At 42.2% G+C, this 19,252-nt stretch overlaps 1 protein-coding gene across 1 annotated transcript in view; it reads left to right on the top strand.

Moving 5' to 3' along the window:
- Positions 1-19,252, top strand: part of PDGFRL (platelet derived growth factor receptor like) — a 65,409-nt gene that overhangs the window by 15,955 nt on the left and 30,202 nt on the right. Inside the window, exon 2 of the mRNA XM_025469652.3 lies at positions 96-393. Within this exon, the coding sequence (XP_025325437.1) occupies positions 96-393 (298 nt within the window). The remainder of the gene's footprint in view (positions 1-95; positions 394-19,252) is intronic.

The raw sequence follows: 19,252 nt of genomic DNA on the forward strand, positions 1-19,252 counted from the left end.
ATGAGAAGAGTGTCAAAAAGTTACCTGCTTGAGATGTTGAATCCTCTGGTTCATTACTATTTGAGTGCATTGTTCTTTCCTCACATTTGTACTAGTTACTGGCCAGCATCCTCCCAAGAACAAGCATCCAAAGGAGCCGGGAGAGAATAGAATCAAGCCTACCAACAAAAAGGTGAAACCCAAAATTCCTAAAATAAAGGACAGGGATGCAGCTGATGCTCCACCAAAGACACAGTCAATAATGATACATATGATGGATAAAGGCCGCTTCCAGAAACCCGCTGCTACCTTGAGTCTGCCAGCAGGGCAAACTCTAGAGCTTCGATGTAAAGGGAACAAAATTGAATGGAGTTATCCTGCCTATCTTGACACCTTTAAGGACTCTCGCCTCAGGTGAGCATTTATTTATTTATTTTTACTTGTGTTGGTCAAGGGTTTAGTGTTAAATACTGCATTGTTTCTGCCATCTACCACTTCACCTTAATAGCTTATAAAAAATGAAAGCTCAAAGAGCAAAAGCCTTAGATTTTCTTTGACCACTTTAAAAAAAATTATTGCAAATACTCTCCACATGAGTTAAAAGGGTGAAATTTTATAGGAAGCCAAAAGACAAATAATTGAATATGATGTATAGATATTTAAGAATTCATACCGTTAAAAAAAATGAGCCCCATCACCGGTCTCTGTTATTTTTTATGTAATCATAATGAAAACTTGAAATGACCTACTTGGAGATGCCTATGAGTTGAGGAGAAGCCAATTTAAACTGATTTTGAACTTTTCAACTGCTTCTGGTTTGTGTTTAAGTTTCCTGAATATGTGAGGTTTATGTTCAGAGCTTCAGTTGGTGACAGGACCATATTTGAGTGTCTTCTGGAGGTTGCACGAAAAGTGGCCAAGGTGATGCTTAGGAAAAGTGTTAAAAAGCAAGAACATGGAACATGCTTCAGTAGGTCCTAGGCGGGGCCCCGGGGCCTTAGGGCTGGGGGTCCAGTGCATCTTTGGGGGTCCCCCAAAATCCCTGAGCCTCCCTTTCCTCATGCACAGAATGAAGGGACTCAGACTGCATGATACCAGGATTCTTTCCAGCCTTTTCTTCATATGACTTAGGAAAAGGAAATGCAGGATATTGTCTATTTGGGATGACTTGACTGGAGTAAGAATGGGGATCTTGGGCATTAAAACTTCTCTGTATTGCTGACAGGTTCATTTTCCACACAAACTCCACCCTCGCACCTCTTCCCCTCCCTCCAGGACACCTGCACCCACTCAGCAGCTCAGATGCTAAACTGGGGAGTATCTCTATCTCCTCCATCTCCCCTCCCAATCCCACATCCTCTCAAACTGTAAACCCGTCTGACCACAGCCCCAGCCAGTGTTGTCCCTCACTCTGATCTTGAAATGCAGCAACGAACCACACCCCTGTCCTCCTGGGCTCCTTGACACTGCGGCTGGACAAAGGTCTTAAAAATGTGGATCTATCCATGCCCTTTCCCTGCTTAATGGGTGAGGCTCCACTGGGGATACAGTCCAGCATCTTCACCTGACCAATGAGACCCTCCCTTAACTCAGAATCTCTCTCGAGTTGCTTCTAATCTCTTGATTAGCATCTGATTTCACTGGCCTGGGCTCCCGGAAGATCATCAAATGTGCCTGGCCCCGTCTTCACCTGGCTAACTTCAGCCTGCCTGCCTGGCTTTCTCCTGGAGGCCGTGTCCCACTCCCGGGGGTGTGCTTTCCAATGGCCCTGGGTACCTTCTCTTTTAATCACTCTTCATACTTATGACTCCTTTTGTTAATCTGCATTTCTCACAGGGCTTACTGGAGTCCTTGGCATTTAGCTTTAGCTATTGAATGATTAGGTAGTCTTCTCCCCTTCTTACACACATACACCTCGGGGAATAAAGAAGTTAAAATATATACAAGTAATATCTCTTCATCTATCTTCCCTTTTGTATTAAGACTCTTTCACATTTTATTCTGAAGATACTCTTCTGGCTTTGGGGGATATAATAGTGTAGAGTTTTCCTTGAGGGATATTGGGTTGGAAGAAGAGTGGTATGTGTGGTGTGTGTATATTAAAGTATGTGCATACGTGCCCTGCTTGGGACAAATCTGGAAAGATTTACTACCGTATACCTTTTAAATGACTTAATTTTTCAAAGTGATATTTACACACTTAAAAAAAAACAATTAACTCTTTTAACTTATTATGAACAGTTAGTCTTTGATTTACACATAGTATTTTAAATCTACATGATTTGGCTCTTGAAAATACAGTATTTTCTAGAAGTATTTTCTTTTTTTTTTCTAGAAGTATTTTCAAAGTTGTATTAGTCATAGTATGTTTGAAAATATCTTAAGGACTCAAAGTAAAATGAACATGAATCTGAATTGAAGAGAAATATCTGAGAGCTAAAAAAAACCAACTTTGACTTTTTAACATTAAATTGTATTCATTCAAAATACAGTCAGGGCTTTATAAGAAAGTAAAGACAGATGTGAGCCCCCAAGGACTTTACCAAAAAATGTGAAAAATGTGAAAAACATCTAGTCATAACTTTATATCAAACAACAACAAAATCATGATTTATTTGACACCAGAGAATCCACAAATTAACTCTTGACATCTTTCCCAGAACATGGTACCCTTGGATAGAGAGGTATTCATCCTGTGTTTTCTTTCCCTGTGGAATGAGTTCTTACCAGTGTTCTGACAGCTTTGGGTTTGGAAGCTCCCCAGGTGTGCTTCCAACAAACCCAGGTCCCTTTAAGCAATTTTGGTAGATTTCTGGAACAAAGTTCACAACGCTGCCAGCTTTGTCCAAATTCAGAAGAGGGAACAGGTTATGGAACAGAGAGGTCAGACAGAGGCATAGTTAGATTCAAATCCTGCCTTTACCACCAACCAGCAAAGCGATCTTTGATCAGTAATTTGCCTAAAAACCCACTTTCCTCATCTGGAATATGGAGATTATATTATCTATTGTAAACACTGCCTGGCCAATGGCAAATGTTCTGCAAATTGCAACTAATTGTTACTAAGCAGTGTATATTTCTTAAGCACAACAATCAAGTGATCTTTTGGGACAGTCAATTCTGATCAAGACTCAAATGTCACACAGCCAATGTAACTTTTAATATAGAGGGTCCACAAAAGATTGTACACCTCTTTCCTTTTTCATTTAATTGATTAATTCTTTACAAACTGGAGCCTAAGTCCATCTTCCCCCATGAAAATGTAAACCTGTAACCATGTTTATTTGATTCATCATCAGATTCCTAGCACCTCCAACAGAGCCTGACATACACCTAAACTAAGGAAATAGATTTTGGTTTCTCCATGGGTTTAACGGTCATATCAGAAGCCAGTTCCTGGTCATGCATTTGTACACTCAACATTCAGAGATAAATACATGTGTGTACTATACATGTAGGGCAGAGGGTGACAACAAAATGTGAATATATTTTATATCTAGGGTGATATGCCACCTTGGATCCATCCACACTATCTCAGAGCCTGATGTTGCTTCCCATCATGGAGCCATTTTGTTAGCTGACTTACACACACACACACACACACACCCTGCCCAGCAATTTCTCCCTCTTTATCCATCTAGTCCCCTTCTGTGCTCATTAGACTCCAGGGTCTGTTGTTTCTACCAACCTCTTGGTAAACCTAAGTAAATTATGTTGCCCTCTGTTTTTTGTTTATTCCTTCTTGGAAATTTCCAACCTGAAATGAACCTGTTCACCCACTTCTTCTTGTCCACACTTGGGCACTGAACACTGATAGAGGAAACCATGCAAGTAGGTGGATGGGTGCCATTAGATTATGATCACTTCACTTGTGTCTGGCAATGCTGGATAGATTTCTCTAGAGAGCTCACTTTTTCTCTCTTTCTAAACCTCTGATCTTTTCCATCTCTCTCACTTTGATCTAATTCATTTCTCACCTAACGTATTGAGAAGTTAGAGCCCTTGAATTGCCTTGACTTCATCTTATCACATCTCTTCCTTCCCTACTCTGACAGTTACAGTGGAGGAAGGGTTTCTCTTCCTAAGGCCAAACTCTGCCTGTGTCCTGGATCTCACCCTTGTATGTTTTCTCAGAAGCCCTGAGATATCAGTTGTTGCCTCCCTCTTTGGCATTGTCAACCTCCCCCTTCTCAATGAGATCTCTCCTAAAATCCTTCTCCATATTAAGAAACCCCACCAACCTTGGCCCCCATGTGCCCTCCAGCCACCTTCCTCTCTCACCTTCAGAGCCAGGCCCCTTAGAAGAGTCTCTGTCTACCCTCATCATCTTCACTGTCCTCTCCTATCACCCTCCACCTAAAGCACCTGACTCCTGCCCTATTTCACATGCACTTCATCACCAAGGTCAAGATCATTAAGTACAGTGTTTACTTTCCAGTCACCATGTGACTTGCCCTACCACATCCATTCCACAGAAAAGAACGATCTGCTCTTGGCTTCCACAATGTCATTTTTTGCCAGTTTTCTTCCTGGCTCTTAGGCCTCTCCTTGAAGTTTGCTTTGGCAGCTCTGCATCATCTACTCTCCAAGACATAAAATATTAGTTCCGTGTCTTCTTCTCTTCTCATTACATGCTACCAAATGTCCTCCACTGATCATATGGCACACCTAGATGTTTCTGCTGAGTTCCAGATCTGACTCTCTGGTGGCCTGCTCAACTACCTGAGTCTTTCTCTGAACAGAACCATCTAAAACTGAGCTCATAAGCCTTCTTCACACCCAATGTCCTTCAGTTCAGTGATTAGCACTAATTCTACCCAGTTGCCCTTGGTCAAAGGTCTGGAATCACCTTGGATGCTTACCTTTTACTTCCACATCCAATCAACGACTACCGGATGTCCTGATGATGTCGCTATTTAATTATTTATTGAATCTTCCTTCTTCTTTCCATCATGGAAGCAATGACCCTCATCTTGTACATGGACTACAGCATAATCTTGTAACTAGCTTTTCTGTACCCAATCTTGAACCTGACCTTAGTCTTCTGCAAGCAGTCAGATCTTTCAGAAGAGCATATCTGGTCCTGCCACCTTTCTGCCTCAAGCCCTTCTACAGAGTAATTCTGTTACTCTTAGAATTGAGTTGAGGGGCACCTGGGTGGCTCAGTTGGTTAAGCATCTGCCTTTGGCTCAGGTCATGATCCCATGGTCCTGGGATCAAGCCCTGTGTAGAGCTCCCTGCTCAGTGGGGAGTCTGCTTCTACCTCTCCTCCTGGGCTCGTGCTCTCTGTCCCTATCTCTGTCTATCAAATAAATAATTCATTTTTTTTAAGATTTTATTTAAGTTGAAACTCCTGATACATAATGTGGCCTCTGCCTTCCCCTCCTGTTTTGTTTCACTTTCCTTCTCTTATTCATACTTCAGGCTCTGGGGATTCTTTCTGATGCCTGGATGTTCCAGTCTCCTTCTTGCCTGGGCCTTTGCCCATTTGAGTCTTACTGCTTGTAATGAACATACTGGAAAAGCTGCTCAGCAATCTTCAAACCCAGGCCTGTCCCATCCTTTCAGCCCCCTGCTAGGCTGAGTTACACACCCTCACTGAAGCCCTCATCACCAATTGTGCAATCACTGTTTTATGTTTGTGTCCCTGACTTAGCTGTAGGCTTGACAGAGATGATCATAATTATTCATCGATACACTCATGCCCTCCATCAGTATCTCAGTATGAGTATGGTGTGGGGGGCTGAGCATAGAGTGGGCCGAATGTCAGGCCTCTCTGGGGTCATGAGGCCTGTAACTCAGGAACAAGTTCATGGAACTTGAGGGATCAAAGGAAGCTTAGTAGTTGTTATGCCTAAGTGCCTCTTTTAAATATTTTTAATTAATTTATTCATGAGATACAGAGGCAGAGACACAGGCAGAGGGAGAAACAGGCTCCATGCAGGAAGCCCAATGTGGGACTCAACCCCGGGACTCCAGGATCACACACCAAGTCAAAGGCAGGCACCAAACTGCTGAGCCACCCAGGTGTCCTCTAAGTGCCTCTTTTTAACAAATGAGGAAACTGAGGATCATAGAATGTAGATGGCTTGTCCCAAGTGACAATGGGTGAATAGCAGTGTGAGCCTTAGACCCCGGCCCCTTGGTCCCAACATGGAGCTGCTGTTCTGCTCAAGTGCTTTAAGCTATGTCACATGGGACACACTTAGACCAGAGACCACCCTTGGCCTTGTGGAGGTAGTTAACTTCAAGGAAGATAGATTTGTTGTTGACTTCCTTTCCTCCTCTTCTTCTCCTCCTCTTTTTTTTTTTTTTTTTTTTTTTTTGGTTGCTTTTTGGATACTTTGATTTCTACAGTTAGGACCCAAAACAGATATAAAACATGATTTTCCAAAGGGATACTCTGATTTCTTGCTAGGATAGCTTTGAATTGAAAGTGATCAAAATTTTACATTGATTTCCATTAACCTTTTGGAAATCAGAATGTGAAAACATTACATTGGGCTACTTGAAAAGAAGAGCTCTGTCAGAAGGCCGTAAAGGATCCCTTATCCTGAAAGGTAGACGTTGACCATCAGGGAAGACCCGAGATGATGCATGCATGCTCTTGGGCTTCTTCCAGGTCTTCCTCCTGTGATGTTTGCTTCCTTCACATTGGCGAGCTCATGTCATTAGAAGGCCCACTAGATGGCAGGTTTCAGCTGTGTTACACTTCTCTTCCTTTCACCAGTAAAAAAACATTTCAAAGGAAGGTGGGTGGGGTAAAATGATTGCATACTTGTGCTGATGGTTCTTTCATTCTTTTGGGCTACTCAGTGGTCACAGTTTCAAGTTATATTTTAAGCAGTCTAGAAATCAGTTTCCTAACAAATAAAAAAGGGCTGGGCATTTTTAACCTCATGTGCCCACCCTAGGATAAATTCATTGGTAGTGCCGAGTCCTCCTGAGTCTTCCCAGAGCTCTGGGCCCTTGAACAGCTTGGGCAGAGCTTCAGAAGCTAATAGTAAGAGTCTGAATTTTTAGGTGCTAAAGTTGATTCAGATCAACTGAATTCAGTCCATTCCAGATCACATATATCTCCACTCTCTTTTGAGATTGGAAACAGCAAGGATATTTTTCTGACTGTGTTTGGTACCATTTATTGACTGTTCTGTTTCCTGACTCTTCTTCTGGCCCCCCTCCTGCTTTCCTGCTTTTGTCCATTCATCTTCCCCCACCACTCTCCCTTAATTTTTTTTTGTTCTTCTTTTCCAACAATTATTATTATTATTATTTAGTATTTATGATGTTCAAGGTCCTATGCTAGGTAGATGCTGGAGATATGATGATGAGCAAGATAAACACAAAGTCCTTGCCCATAGATCTTTTAATAATAGGGAAAGACACTATTAAATAAGCAATTTTAATATATAGCTGTGTGAAGCACAGGGTCAGAGGAGAGAAAACTCAAGGTAATAACCTGAAGGCTGGGAGTTAACCAGGTAAAGAAAGGGGTGGGAAAAGAATGTAAGAGAATTCCAGAAGGAGGGAACAGCATAAGGAGCTGCCTAGAGCTCAGAGAGTATAGCACCTGGAACATTGAGGATGTTGAGGGGAAGATGGGGTAGCTTGAGGTAGTAGAACAGAAAGGAGGTGACCATGGAGAAATGATGCTGGAAGGTAAGCAGGAGTCGGCCTGTAGAAGACTCTGTCGGTCATGCTGAGGAATTTAGAGTGAAATGTAAGGGCATTATGAGTTGTTGACTTAAAGCCTTCACAAATACACACACATCGAAAGTACAGAGGGATCTATACGCCACACTGTGAGGGTTATTACTCCTCACTGCCTTTAAGAGAAAGACAACATCACTTCCTAGTGTCAGGTGTACCCACTCTCCCTCCATGTACCTCACACCCATCTTCCACAAACTGAGGTCTACAGACATATTCTAGGCATAATGTTTCCATGCAAATTAAAAAAAATTTTAAAAACTTGCTTTTTTCTGTTGATACTATAAAAAAAAAACATTAATATTCTGGACCATCTGATCAACCTCTACTGGGCAAATAACATAAGTCATTTCCATCTTTTCTAGAAACCTTTTATTCCTCTCATAACACACTTTCAGAGTTTAGAACAGAGGAATCTTGGCACAGTATTGAGCTGGGGAAGAAAATAAAAAACAGGAAAGGTGGCCCAGATGATGGCTTAAATATAAATCAATGTTGGGCAAGAACAGACAGATGCTGTAGATTTAGGCTAGTTTGTTAGGGTTGTCAAAACTGTAAAAAACAAGCTGGGCTGATGTGGTCATAAAGAAAACCTGGCTCTCCTCCCTAGAAAATCAGGGCCCAGACATTGTCTTTCAGGATGTTTCTGTGTGTCTGGTCGGATGTTAGCATTTTCCAGTCAAGAACTTTAAGTTGGGAGGAGTGGGTGGGGTACAGGAGATCTCTCTGATGGCTGGTTCCTCTGAAAACAATAAATAGCTTCCAGAAAGAAGGGAGGGCACCAGAGTTCTCTCTCCACCACAGTGGGCAACAGCTCACTCCACCCACAGACAACACAAAGGGAGGGCAGGCCAAGAAGCAGACAGCTGGCTCCAGGCCAATCTAATCCTTCATGGCATCACAAGGGAGTGTGGTCTGGAGGACATTTTAAAAGAAAAAGAGAAGGAGGTTAAGAAGTGTTTATAAACAGAAGAATCCCACTGTCCAGATTTTGGTAAATATTGTGAATAATATTCTGGTGTTATTACCGAGCAAGATGTCTTTTTTTTTTCTTTGATATATTTTATGTTAGTCAAACGTAACACAAAATTGACTATTATAAGCATATTGACCATTTTTAAGTATACGGTTCAAAGGCAGTAAATACTTTCATATGGTTGTGCAGGTTTCTTTTTAATTCAAACTCATTTTCCTTCAAAGCTCATTTTGCTTTATTTTCTGAGCAGAACAAATGACGGGGTTTCATGAAAATTCTGGCGCTCTCCCTCGGCTTTGGGATTTACCTGGATGTGCCCCTCAGGATCAATTTGCAGCAGTAGGAAATAGAAGCTATATTGCAACCAAACTCTGATGCTTACCTTCAAATGGCTCTCTACTCCAGAAAACAGTTGAATTAAAAGTAAATAGTAGGGGCACCTGGGTGGCTCAGTTGGTTAAGTATCTCTTGATCTCAGCTCAGGTGTCTCAGGGTAGTGAGTTCAAGCCTCATGCCAAACCTCCCGGCTAGGCATGGAAACTACTTAAAAAAAAAAAAAAAAAGTAGCTTATCGAGCCCTAAAGGTACAGCTCTCTCTTCCCAGACTCAATGGCGCCGGTGTCAGGCCTTCCAGCATTTCCAGAGATGGATTGGCGGGGGTGGCAGGGTACAAGACTTCTCTAGGTGTACTAGATGTTCTTACGGTGTTCAGATTGCAGAAAAACACAGCTCTCTTCCGTTCAGGACTTGGGTGGGGGAGGACAATAATAGAACCAGCCGCATTGTGGTGTTGTCAGGATAAAATGAGGTCATGCAAGTAAAGCTTGGGATACACAGTAAGCCATCTCAGTAAAGATGAGCTATTTTTATTCAGAAGACTACCCCCAAAGAAGTAAATCATGAGAAAACAGCCAGTTTCTCAAGAATTGTTTTTAAAAATTGTTGTAGACATTTATCTCAATCTGTACAAACTCTAGATGGTCTGCAATGCTACCGAGTGCTTACTGATATGTAGACTAATAGTCCTTAGTACTTGAAGATAATGTATCCTATCTCCTAGGCATTTAAGGTGGAAGATTGGGTTGAAGTGAATTACACAATTTGGGGGGAAAATGCTTCCCGCACTTATTTAAAAAGAATTGTTTTGTTAGCCAAAACATTTCATTTCCTGAGCGTTCTCATAAGGCTGGATTTATCCCAGATATGTTGCACAGTATCAAAATATAGTAAGATTACAGTAAAGTCGAGTTAATGCCTCAAACCAAAGACACTATAGGAATATCACAACACGTTCTTTTATCATAATTTTGGAGACTCTTTGCAAAACGGGGGGATTGTTTATAGGATAGCATTAAGTGATTGCCTATATTTAACACATGAACCCTGCTTTAAAAAAGACGTATACCCACCACACGCAAAAATGTATATATGCGTGAGATGTGGGATGTAATGTACAAAAAAGTGAAAACGGGTGTTAACATAATATGATCACCTTCTGACGAGTACTTAAATATGCAAAATGTAAATAAAGCCATTTTGAAAGGTATGTCAGAGAGGAAGCAAGAAGAGAGGAATTAAGGATAAACTATAAAATGGGAAATTTTGGGTTCACTGGTATATAAGTGTATACAATGGCACATTATAAAAACCAGCTAAACTGAGATGTCAGAGCTTGGCTTCCTGGTTGTGGGCTCAGCTCCCCTTAACAGCAATATTCTCTAGCATGGCCCTGGCTGTGGGTGGGCTGGTGTGAAGTCACTGCCCTAGAGGAATATGCCCAGATGCTCGGCTGTCACCTTCTATCATCCTACATTTGCAAACTGTCCACTCTGCCCTGGGGCCTCTCCTCTTCTCTTGCTTGATGTTTTACAGTGCAAGCCCTTTTATTTAGATTATTTGGGGCTTGATCTTGACTTTGCCCTGGATTCCATCTTTCAGATCACTTCCTACTGTGTACTGCCTTAATTCCAACCTCACCCTGGCTACCTCATAGTAGCCAAGTCCCCTGATGCCTCACTTGCCTCAGGGGAGATCAGATGGTGCAGACTCATACCTCCCCATTAGAACCTTGCGCTTCCTTGTGAACTTGACATAGTAGCTGGGACAAAGCATGATGTGGGACCCTGTGTACCAACCAAAAATTATATGAGAGAATATGCCCTAATACATTTATTTACGTAGGTGGCTCACAAAATGGTACAAGATAAGCAGGCCACCCTGGGAGAAGAGGCAGGTGACCACAACCGTATGTATAAAAGCAGAAGGGGGGACAAGGGCATGTGTGACGCAGCTTGAGACTAATAGGCATTCAGCTGGGCAGAGTGTGTGCCAGAGAGACTTACTGGTAGCTTAATTTATGTATAAAGATATCCACTATGTCAGGAAAGCATATGTGAGAAAAAAAAACAAAACAAAACAGAAATGGTCCAGACCACAGAAACTTTTGAACTAGTGGAATAAATGACACACATACCATATGTAATTACAGAGCAACTACGGACAACTTGTGGTCAAGCGCGAGTATGTGGGGGGCTCATGGGAAGGAGAGAAGGTGGCTGTCAGCAAGGGCTAGAGAGGCAGATCAATTTGTTGAGTGATTGATTATTTGATCACAGCAGACTGGCCTTGAGGATAAGATGGAGAGATGTGGAAAGAACATAAAAGTTCTCCAAGAGGTCAGCCTATGCCATCAGCTTGGGGAACCACAGCTTCAGCCTGGACCCTATGTTTTATAAGTGATTAGGTTAGACCCACAGAGGGTCTAAAAGGGTTTCTAAAGTTTGTGCAGCTTTTAGTAAAAGTAAACTAGGCTTGAATCTAAATTCCAATGCCCCTCTAGTCTCAAGAAGGTAGTCTGTTTCTTCAGGCTCGTTCAGATTTACCAACCAAGTGGTATTAGTGTGAGTGGACACCTTGAAAATGTCAGCAAGAAGGGAGATTTGGTGGATCTTTCTCTGCTGTGTATTCCTTGTGCAGGGTGTGAATGGGGCCTGGCCCTCAGGCTCTGCATTCACTATTATAACTTGGCCATAATACACTCACTGTGGCTGTATGCCAGCAGATTAGTAACCCACAGCTTGTTTTCCTAACAAGGGTGGTGGAGGCTGGCTCCATTGTCTTCTGCCCCTCCTCTTCCAGGGTCTATTCTTCCCTGAAAATGTGGTCTTGAGCCTTTAGCTAAGCAGAGCTGGGGAAAGCTTTTTTTGTGTGTGTCACTCACAGAAGTGCTGATGGGCTTCCTCTACCTAATATGATTAGAATTGCCAGAAATATAGTAATGTGAATTGTTAACATAAATAACCCCTATGCCTCAGAATCCTATGGTTGCCAAGTCTGAAAGATGACCTGGTCAGAGTTACAAGACAACAATGATCTGTTATTTCTACGAGTGTCTCCACATGGTGAGTGCACATCTGCTACGTTTATCTCTTACCGTCACCTGTAAACTTCCTCTAAGTCACACATGACGTCAGAATTTGGCTATGTTTTGGAAATAATACATAGGTTTCCATTCCAGTGTACAGTGGAAAGTATGCCAAGGGAGTCCATTCCCAGCTCTGGCTCCAACTGGCTGTGTGACCTTGGGTGAGCCACTTGTTCTCTGTAAAATGAAGGATCCAACTAGATGATTCCTAAGGTCCCTTCTAGTTCAAAAATAACTTTTGGCATTTGTACTTAATATAAGTCAGATGGTGTGGGACCAGTGAGTAAGAACCTTCAGCTCTGTTTCACACGCTGAATTCTGTTCTCTTCTGCTCAGTCACCTATAACTCTCATCTGTATAGCATTATGCCAGGCAGAAGGCAATGGGTACAGACAAACATGGTTTCTGCTTGGGAAGGGATCATTTCACTAGAGAATAGAAATAATAGGGAGTTGAGAGTTACACACTGCAAAGCACTATGTGATAAAGGTATTTTAAATGTAGGGTGTAAGAAGCTTTGATCAGTGTTTACTGGGGCCGTACCCAATAGCATCTAACATTTGTGGGCTGTGCCCACCTAGGCTGTGCCAGCGTCCTTCTAGGACCTTGGTCATTTACTAGTTTAATTCTCATAACCCTACAAGGTAGGGACTATGATTATCTCCATGTCTCAAACGAGAATACTGAGCACAGTAAGATTAAGCAACTTGTTCATGGTCACAGAGCTCTTACCAGGTGAGTTAGGGAGATCCTGAACCTTAGGGACTCCACCCAGCCAGAGCTAAAGGAGTTGCCAAATTTTCTTGATCTTATCACAAGAATGAATTCAAGGGCAAACACTAGCATAGTGTAGAGGATAAATAACACAAACAGAAAAGTTTATTAAAGTGGAAAGTACACTTTCAAGATAGGAGAGCAGGCGAGCCAGAGGGTGTTCTTCCTCCAAGGTTTGGGTTTCTAGCTTTTATCAGGAGTTGTTGACTGGGAGCATAATAGTTATTATTTGGGGCAGGGAAGCAGGGTTTTGCACTTCTTCCCAATTAGGTTGGGGGTATCCTGCCATGGCATCTGCCATCTTGGGCCTGTCTGGTTTGATCCGGCTTCTTGTGGAGGGCTGCCAAGTCAGGTCTCTGATCTTCCCAATTGCTGGCCCTGACTTCCTCATTGCTGACCTGTAGGTATCCTGTTAGACCCCGTCTATCCTAATAGAGCCAGTCATAAGTAGTGGAGGCAGGATCTGAACCAAGGAAATCTGAGTCCTGAATGCATGCTCTCAACCACTCCTTGAAGAACAAAAATTGCAGGCAGACTTTAATGAGCAGAAATGGGGTGAGACAGGAAGTCATTAGGAAAAGAAAAGAAAGGTTTGTTTCAGGCAAGGTCGACTTCCCTTAGGGGTTATGGCAGGAGATCTTATCATACAGCTGACATCACAAGTGCCCATCAGGAAATTCCAGATTCATTGGTTTAAAATTCTACTCCAAGAAGAGACTGAAACTGCAGTTAGATTAGATATTAAGTCTTGGTGGAACTTAACATAAGTGACTCCATCTTGAGCTTATTATTTCTCTTTAACAATTTCCCCCTTTTGATGAAACTCAGCCTGAGAGATGTGATAAAGATTTAAGGCATTAGCACCACTCTCAGCTACCAGGTTGTTCTCAAAGCTTTCATGGCTCCTATTTTTTCCTGAATCTCTGTGATATTCACAGGTCATGACTTAGGGCTCACAGCTTTTTAGTCAACCATCCTCTTTGTTCCTTTTTTGACATTCCAGGTTTAGGAAGACATTTGCTTGGTGCTTGGTGCAGACTTGCATTTAAAGCTTTTGAGAGAATACAACATGCCAGAGAGATTATCATTATGGTAACTAAGCAGGCTAATTCCCAATGTTTGGAGCACACATTGGAGTCATGGTCCCCAGGACACAAACCAAACAGACCCATGTAGATCGAGTCCCCCTCTTAAACCTCGTGGCTTGCTCAGTGACCTTATATAACTGAGTTTCAGCTATCCCTGAAGTGATAGACTAGGTACTGCAGGTGCTTTTGGCCATTGCACGGGCATTTTTTGCTCAGCTGAAAGATAGTTATGTTTTCAAAAATAATTTTGGCCAGAGAACCTAAGGATCTTTGCTGGGCCATTAGTATCTTGGCAATGGAATTTGAAGTGTCTCTGAGTTAAGGAGAGGTTTCTAACCATATTCTCATTTGTATTTATTCCTAAGCCAGGGGTCAGGGAGGTTTTTAGTGCACATGGGAAGAGAATCTCCTATCCTGAAATAAAAGTCATCCAAAGTGCCTCACAAAGGTTAGTGAGATCTTGTAGTCAGTGGAGGTAAATCAGATCTGAATAATCATGGGAATGTGGAGACACAAATGTACTCAGATTTCCAGGTGGAAATGTGTCTAATTGGACACATATTTCTAAGGTGGGTCAATTGTAGTTGCAGTGACGTTGGGAATAGAGAAGGTGGTCACAGGGGAGACCAGTGCATCTCTTACACTAGGACAAATCTAGCAATCTGAAAGTTTATCCCCTTAGTTGTGCCCTGGGAGATATAGATGAGGGCATTATCGTTCCAGGCCAATGATAGAATGAAGAAAAGAAAAAAGGAGAGAAGGTTTCTTGAGTTTAAGTATGAAGTCTTGATTGGGCATCTCATGCAGAAGTAGTCTACTTCAGTGTCAGCTATTTCTCTTCCTTGTCAGTTTGAGTTGTAGCATCTGTTCAGGGCCAAATGTCAGGTGGAGGCTTCTATACCTCGAAGATGTGAATCCAAGGCTCAGTGCTTTCTAGTCCTGCAGCAATGTCGGTGGTCAGAAGCACTTGTTCCTTCCAACAAGGCTCAAAGACTGTCTTCCTCTGCTGACATTTCTAGACTACCCAGTCACCAGGCTCTAGAAGGTGAACAACAGGATCCTTTGAATTGGGTTCCAAGAAAGCCTCTTTAATCTGTTGATATTAGCTTGAACATAAAACATTAAGGATGTACACTAGCTGATCATACTAACATGAGAGAACAAGGAATTGGAAGAAGTTGCATATCAAGAGACATTGGTCTGCTAATGACTATCTTGTATGGAATGAGTTTGTTTCCAGAGGATGTTCTATGAACAGTCAGCAAGACCGAATGCAATACCGTAGGCCGGGGGAGTCCAGTAGCTTTGGAAAGTTTAGAAATTTTAAATTTAAGAATCCCATTAGTTCTCTTGACCGTGCCTGATGATTGAAGATAATACAGACGGTGATAATTCCAAGAAGTTTGCAAGATTTCCCTTAAGGCTTGTATGATTTTCCCAGTGAAGTGGATGCCTCAATCTCTGGAGATTGAGGAAAGTGTACCCCAAGTGGAAAATACATTTTCTAACAGTTTCTTTGGCACTGTGAGGGCATCAGCTTTACACTAGTGGAAGGCTTCAACCCATCTGGAAAACACATGTATGATAACATGTTGATAACCACACTAAGAGTACTTTGAATGAAGCCAGCTGAAGCTGTTCAAAGTGTCCAGAGAGAAGAGGTCTGAAGCCTCTGTAAGCAAAAATAATCTTTCCAGGATCATGAACCTTTCAGGTAGACTATTTTGGTAATTTTATAGAAATCTCCCTGTTCCAGATTTGTGTGGCGCCTCAGTGCCTGGGTTCTTGGTTCTGCCTTTCTGAAGGATGAAGAGGTAGACCAGACAAAGAGTGGTAGGCATCAAAGCAAAGTTTATTGAGCAAGGATATAAAGCTCCCAGAGAGAGAGGGGATCTGAGTGGGTTGCCCTCAGAGTTTCTAAGTTTAGGGAGTTTTATGAGTTCTTTTGCGGAGCTATCTTAAGTGATCAGGGTGTGCTGAGTCGTGCCAATCGGGGCCTTGGTAACACATTTCTCTACCTATAGGTTAATGTCCATGTGCCTTTTTTTTGTTGTTGAAATCTGGGGGCTTAGGTCTTCCTTGCCCCTTGCCCATGATATTGGCAAATGCTTCTGTGGTTCGTTCTCTTATTTTACGATATTTTGCAGAAGTCATTTCTGCAAAGGCTGCAAAGCAGAATGCTAGTGTGGTCCAGTCTAAACTGCAACACAGGATGACAGTGCAGTTTGATTTTAGCTGTCCTGACTCTGTATCTTCTTGCCGGGGACTCTGGCCCTGACTACCTACCTGTCCAACTCAGTCCTAATATCCCTACTAGTGTTGATTCATAATTTGAGTCATCTAAATGCACTATGGTGGATGAAGAAATGCACAAAGTGAAAAATGAGGTTTGCCAGGGAGCCAAGAAGAATCACGCAGCTGTCTTGAGGTTCCTGTAGTCCCAAGTGGTCATTTACTTAATAGTTATTGTTGGCCCATCTTAATTTCTGTGACTCAGGAACAGATAGTTGCCATTTTATGAGGATGTCAAGATGGCAAAACTCTGAGATGGAGGGCCATTTTTTTGTAAAAGCAGGACGGACTTGATCAACATGTACTACAATCTTATGGATTCTTTTGGTTCCACCTCTGTAGGAAAGTCAGCTGGGGCATTTCCCTGATACTCAGGTCCAGTCCCTTTAGTGTGAGCCTTTATTTTGATTACAGCAATTATAGAAAGTAAAAGTATAGCAGTAAGATTATTTACTTGGGTCACCTGGGTGGCTCAGTTTGAGCTCAGTTTGAGCATATGCCTTCAGCTCAGGTAGTGATCCTGGGGTCCTGGGATGGGGTCCCACACCAGGCTCACCGCAGGGAGCCTGCTTCTCCCCCTGCCTATGTCTCTGCCTCTCTCTTTGGGTCTCTCATGAATAAATAGATAAAATCTTTTTTTTTTTTTTTTAAAGATTATTTACTTGTTGCTCATTTTTCCCTGGGGTCCCAGGGAAGATGTAGGAAAACCCCTTTGCTGCCATAGCATCCCCAAATCATGAATAATCCCAAAGGCATATAGGCTGTCGGTGTAAATATTAACCGTCTGTCCTGCCAATAACTGACATGCTTGGGTAAGGACACAGAGCCCTGCTTGTGGGGTGGCTTTAGCTTGGAGGAGTTTTCCGCTTTTGAGTAGGTCATAGTAATAGCATAACCATCTTGAAAATTCCCTTTTTCATTCCTACAGTTTGACCCATCAACAAACAAAATTAGATCAGGATTAGTTGGAGGGATATCTCGTAAATCAGCAGTCACAGAATGGGACACTATTACCTCACAGTTATGGGGCTTTCCTGCCTTGAGTGCAGGTCGTAACATAGCAGGAATATGGATATTGCAGTGAGCAGGATGTAGAGTAGATGGTGAAAGCAGAAGGATCTCATAGGAAGTTAATCTACATACAGAGAAATATTGGATGAATTCAGAGTTAAGACGTTGGAGCACATGTGGAATTTGCAATTAAATGCCATTTCCTAGGGTCAGATCTGCTGAGTCCTCCGTTATCTTGCAGCTGTGGCTATAGCCTTACAACAGCTGGGCTAGGTAGGAATGAACAACTTAATCAAGTTGTATGCTAGGATGGGCAACAAGTCTATGTTTATTACTATGTTCCTGCGTGAGCATTCTCAAGGCTTGAGTATCCCTTTCCCGCACAAATAAAGTGAAAGCTTTTGAATAGTAAGCCCCAAGGTGGGTGGTTCTTACAGCACTCCTATTAGCTTAGTAAAAGCCTGCTCATGTTTGTCTTCCCAAGAAAGGGACTCAGGGATGGAAATTTTAGTAAGTTCATATAGAGTAGGGAAGCTAATAGAGAAAAATTAGGAACGCCTTAGTCTACAATAAGCAGCCAGGCCCAGAAATCCATGAAGGTGTTGCCTGGTTGTGGATCGAGGAAATTCCTGGATTAGTTTAATTCTTTTTGGAGACAGCTGAATTTCTTCAGCACTGATATGATGACCTCAGTAATGAACAATGCGTGGAGATAATGGCAATTTTTCCTTAGAGGCGTTGTGTCCCTTTCAGCTATTTGCAGCAAGTAAATGCAGTCTCTTAAGGGTGCCCCTTTGGTAACTGAGCACGACAAAAGGCCATGTCCAAATTGTGAAAGGGTCAATTTTGCAGGGAACTAGAGAAGGCTTAAATTTTGGCTAGATACTTGAGAAAATAAGAAAGGCGTCACTGAACTCTTGAGGCATAACCGTCAGGGTAGATTGTCTGTTGTTCCAAGTAAAGGCCAACAGACATTAGCTCTTGGTGTCTGCAGGGATGCTGAGAAAGACTTCGCAAAAGTCTACAATAGTGAAGCATTTTAAGTCTGGTGGAATTTGTGACAGCAGGATATCCAGGTTTGGGACTATTAGGCGAGTAACCATGTTATCAATAGCTCTCAGATCCTAGACAAATTACCACCTTACCTATTAGGTTTCTGGGCCGGCAAAGTCTGCCTATTGCAGGGACTAGTATAGGGAATGATTAGCGCCTGGGTGATGAAGTCTCCTCTGTGGGTGAAGCCTTGTATGGCCTCAGGTTTCATGGATATTGAGGTACTTTCAGGAGAGGTTTAGTTATATCTTTTCTGAATCTTTAGAGATTCTGCACTTTTTATTCTTCCAATGCCCACATTAGAAGTAACCCACAGATTTGTGAGCACCTCAATTAAATTAGAGGACTTTTGTTGGAAACCTTCTTCCTCTTTCATTACAAAGACAGAATGTAGAGAACATAAAAGATCAGGTTGGTCAGGAAACTCGAAGGTGAGGTCTTCACTGAACATAAAACATACTATGTTTTAATTTAGAAAGATCTCTACCTAGCAGACTGGTTAGGGTTGTCTCACATAGCAGAAAGGAATGTTTTTCAGTCAAAGGTCCCAGAGTGATCTGTGCTGGTTGAGATAAAAATTCTCTCTGAATTTGAGATACCTCCACTATGGGAACCCCTGTTTTACTCTAAAGGATTTGTTGGCCTATGAGGGTGGGGTTTAAAGGAGAAAGCAAAGCTCGAGTATTAACTACAATTTGGCAAGCTTTCCCATTAGTTTTGATTTTAGTTTCCCCATGGTTGTGTAAAGGAATTACTATAGTCATCATTTACTGGCAAATTCCTCAGTCCCATTAATTGTGGGAGGTCCTCTATAAGAACCCTCCTTTACAAGTAGGGATGAGGGCATTAGAGATGAATTTGCATATGACCTTGAAGAACAATCTCTTTTAATGTTCCAGTAGATCATAGTGGAGGAATCAATCTTTGGACCAGAATTTTGAAGGA

This window comes from Canis lupus, chromosome 16 (genome assembly GCF_003254725.2).
Source record: "Canis lupus dingo isolate Sandy chromosome 16, ASM325472v2, whole genome shotgun sequence".
Lineage (NCBI taxonomy): Eukaryota > Metazoa > Chordata > Mammalia > Carnivora > Canidae > Canis > Canis lupus.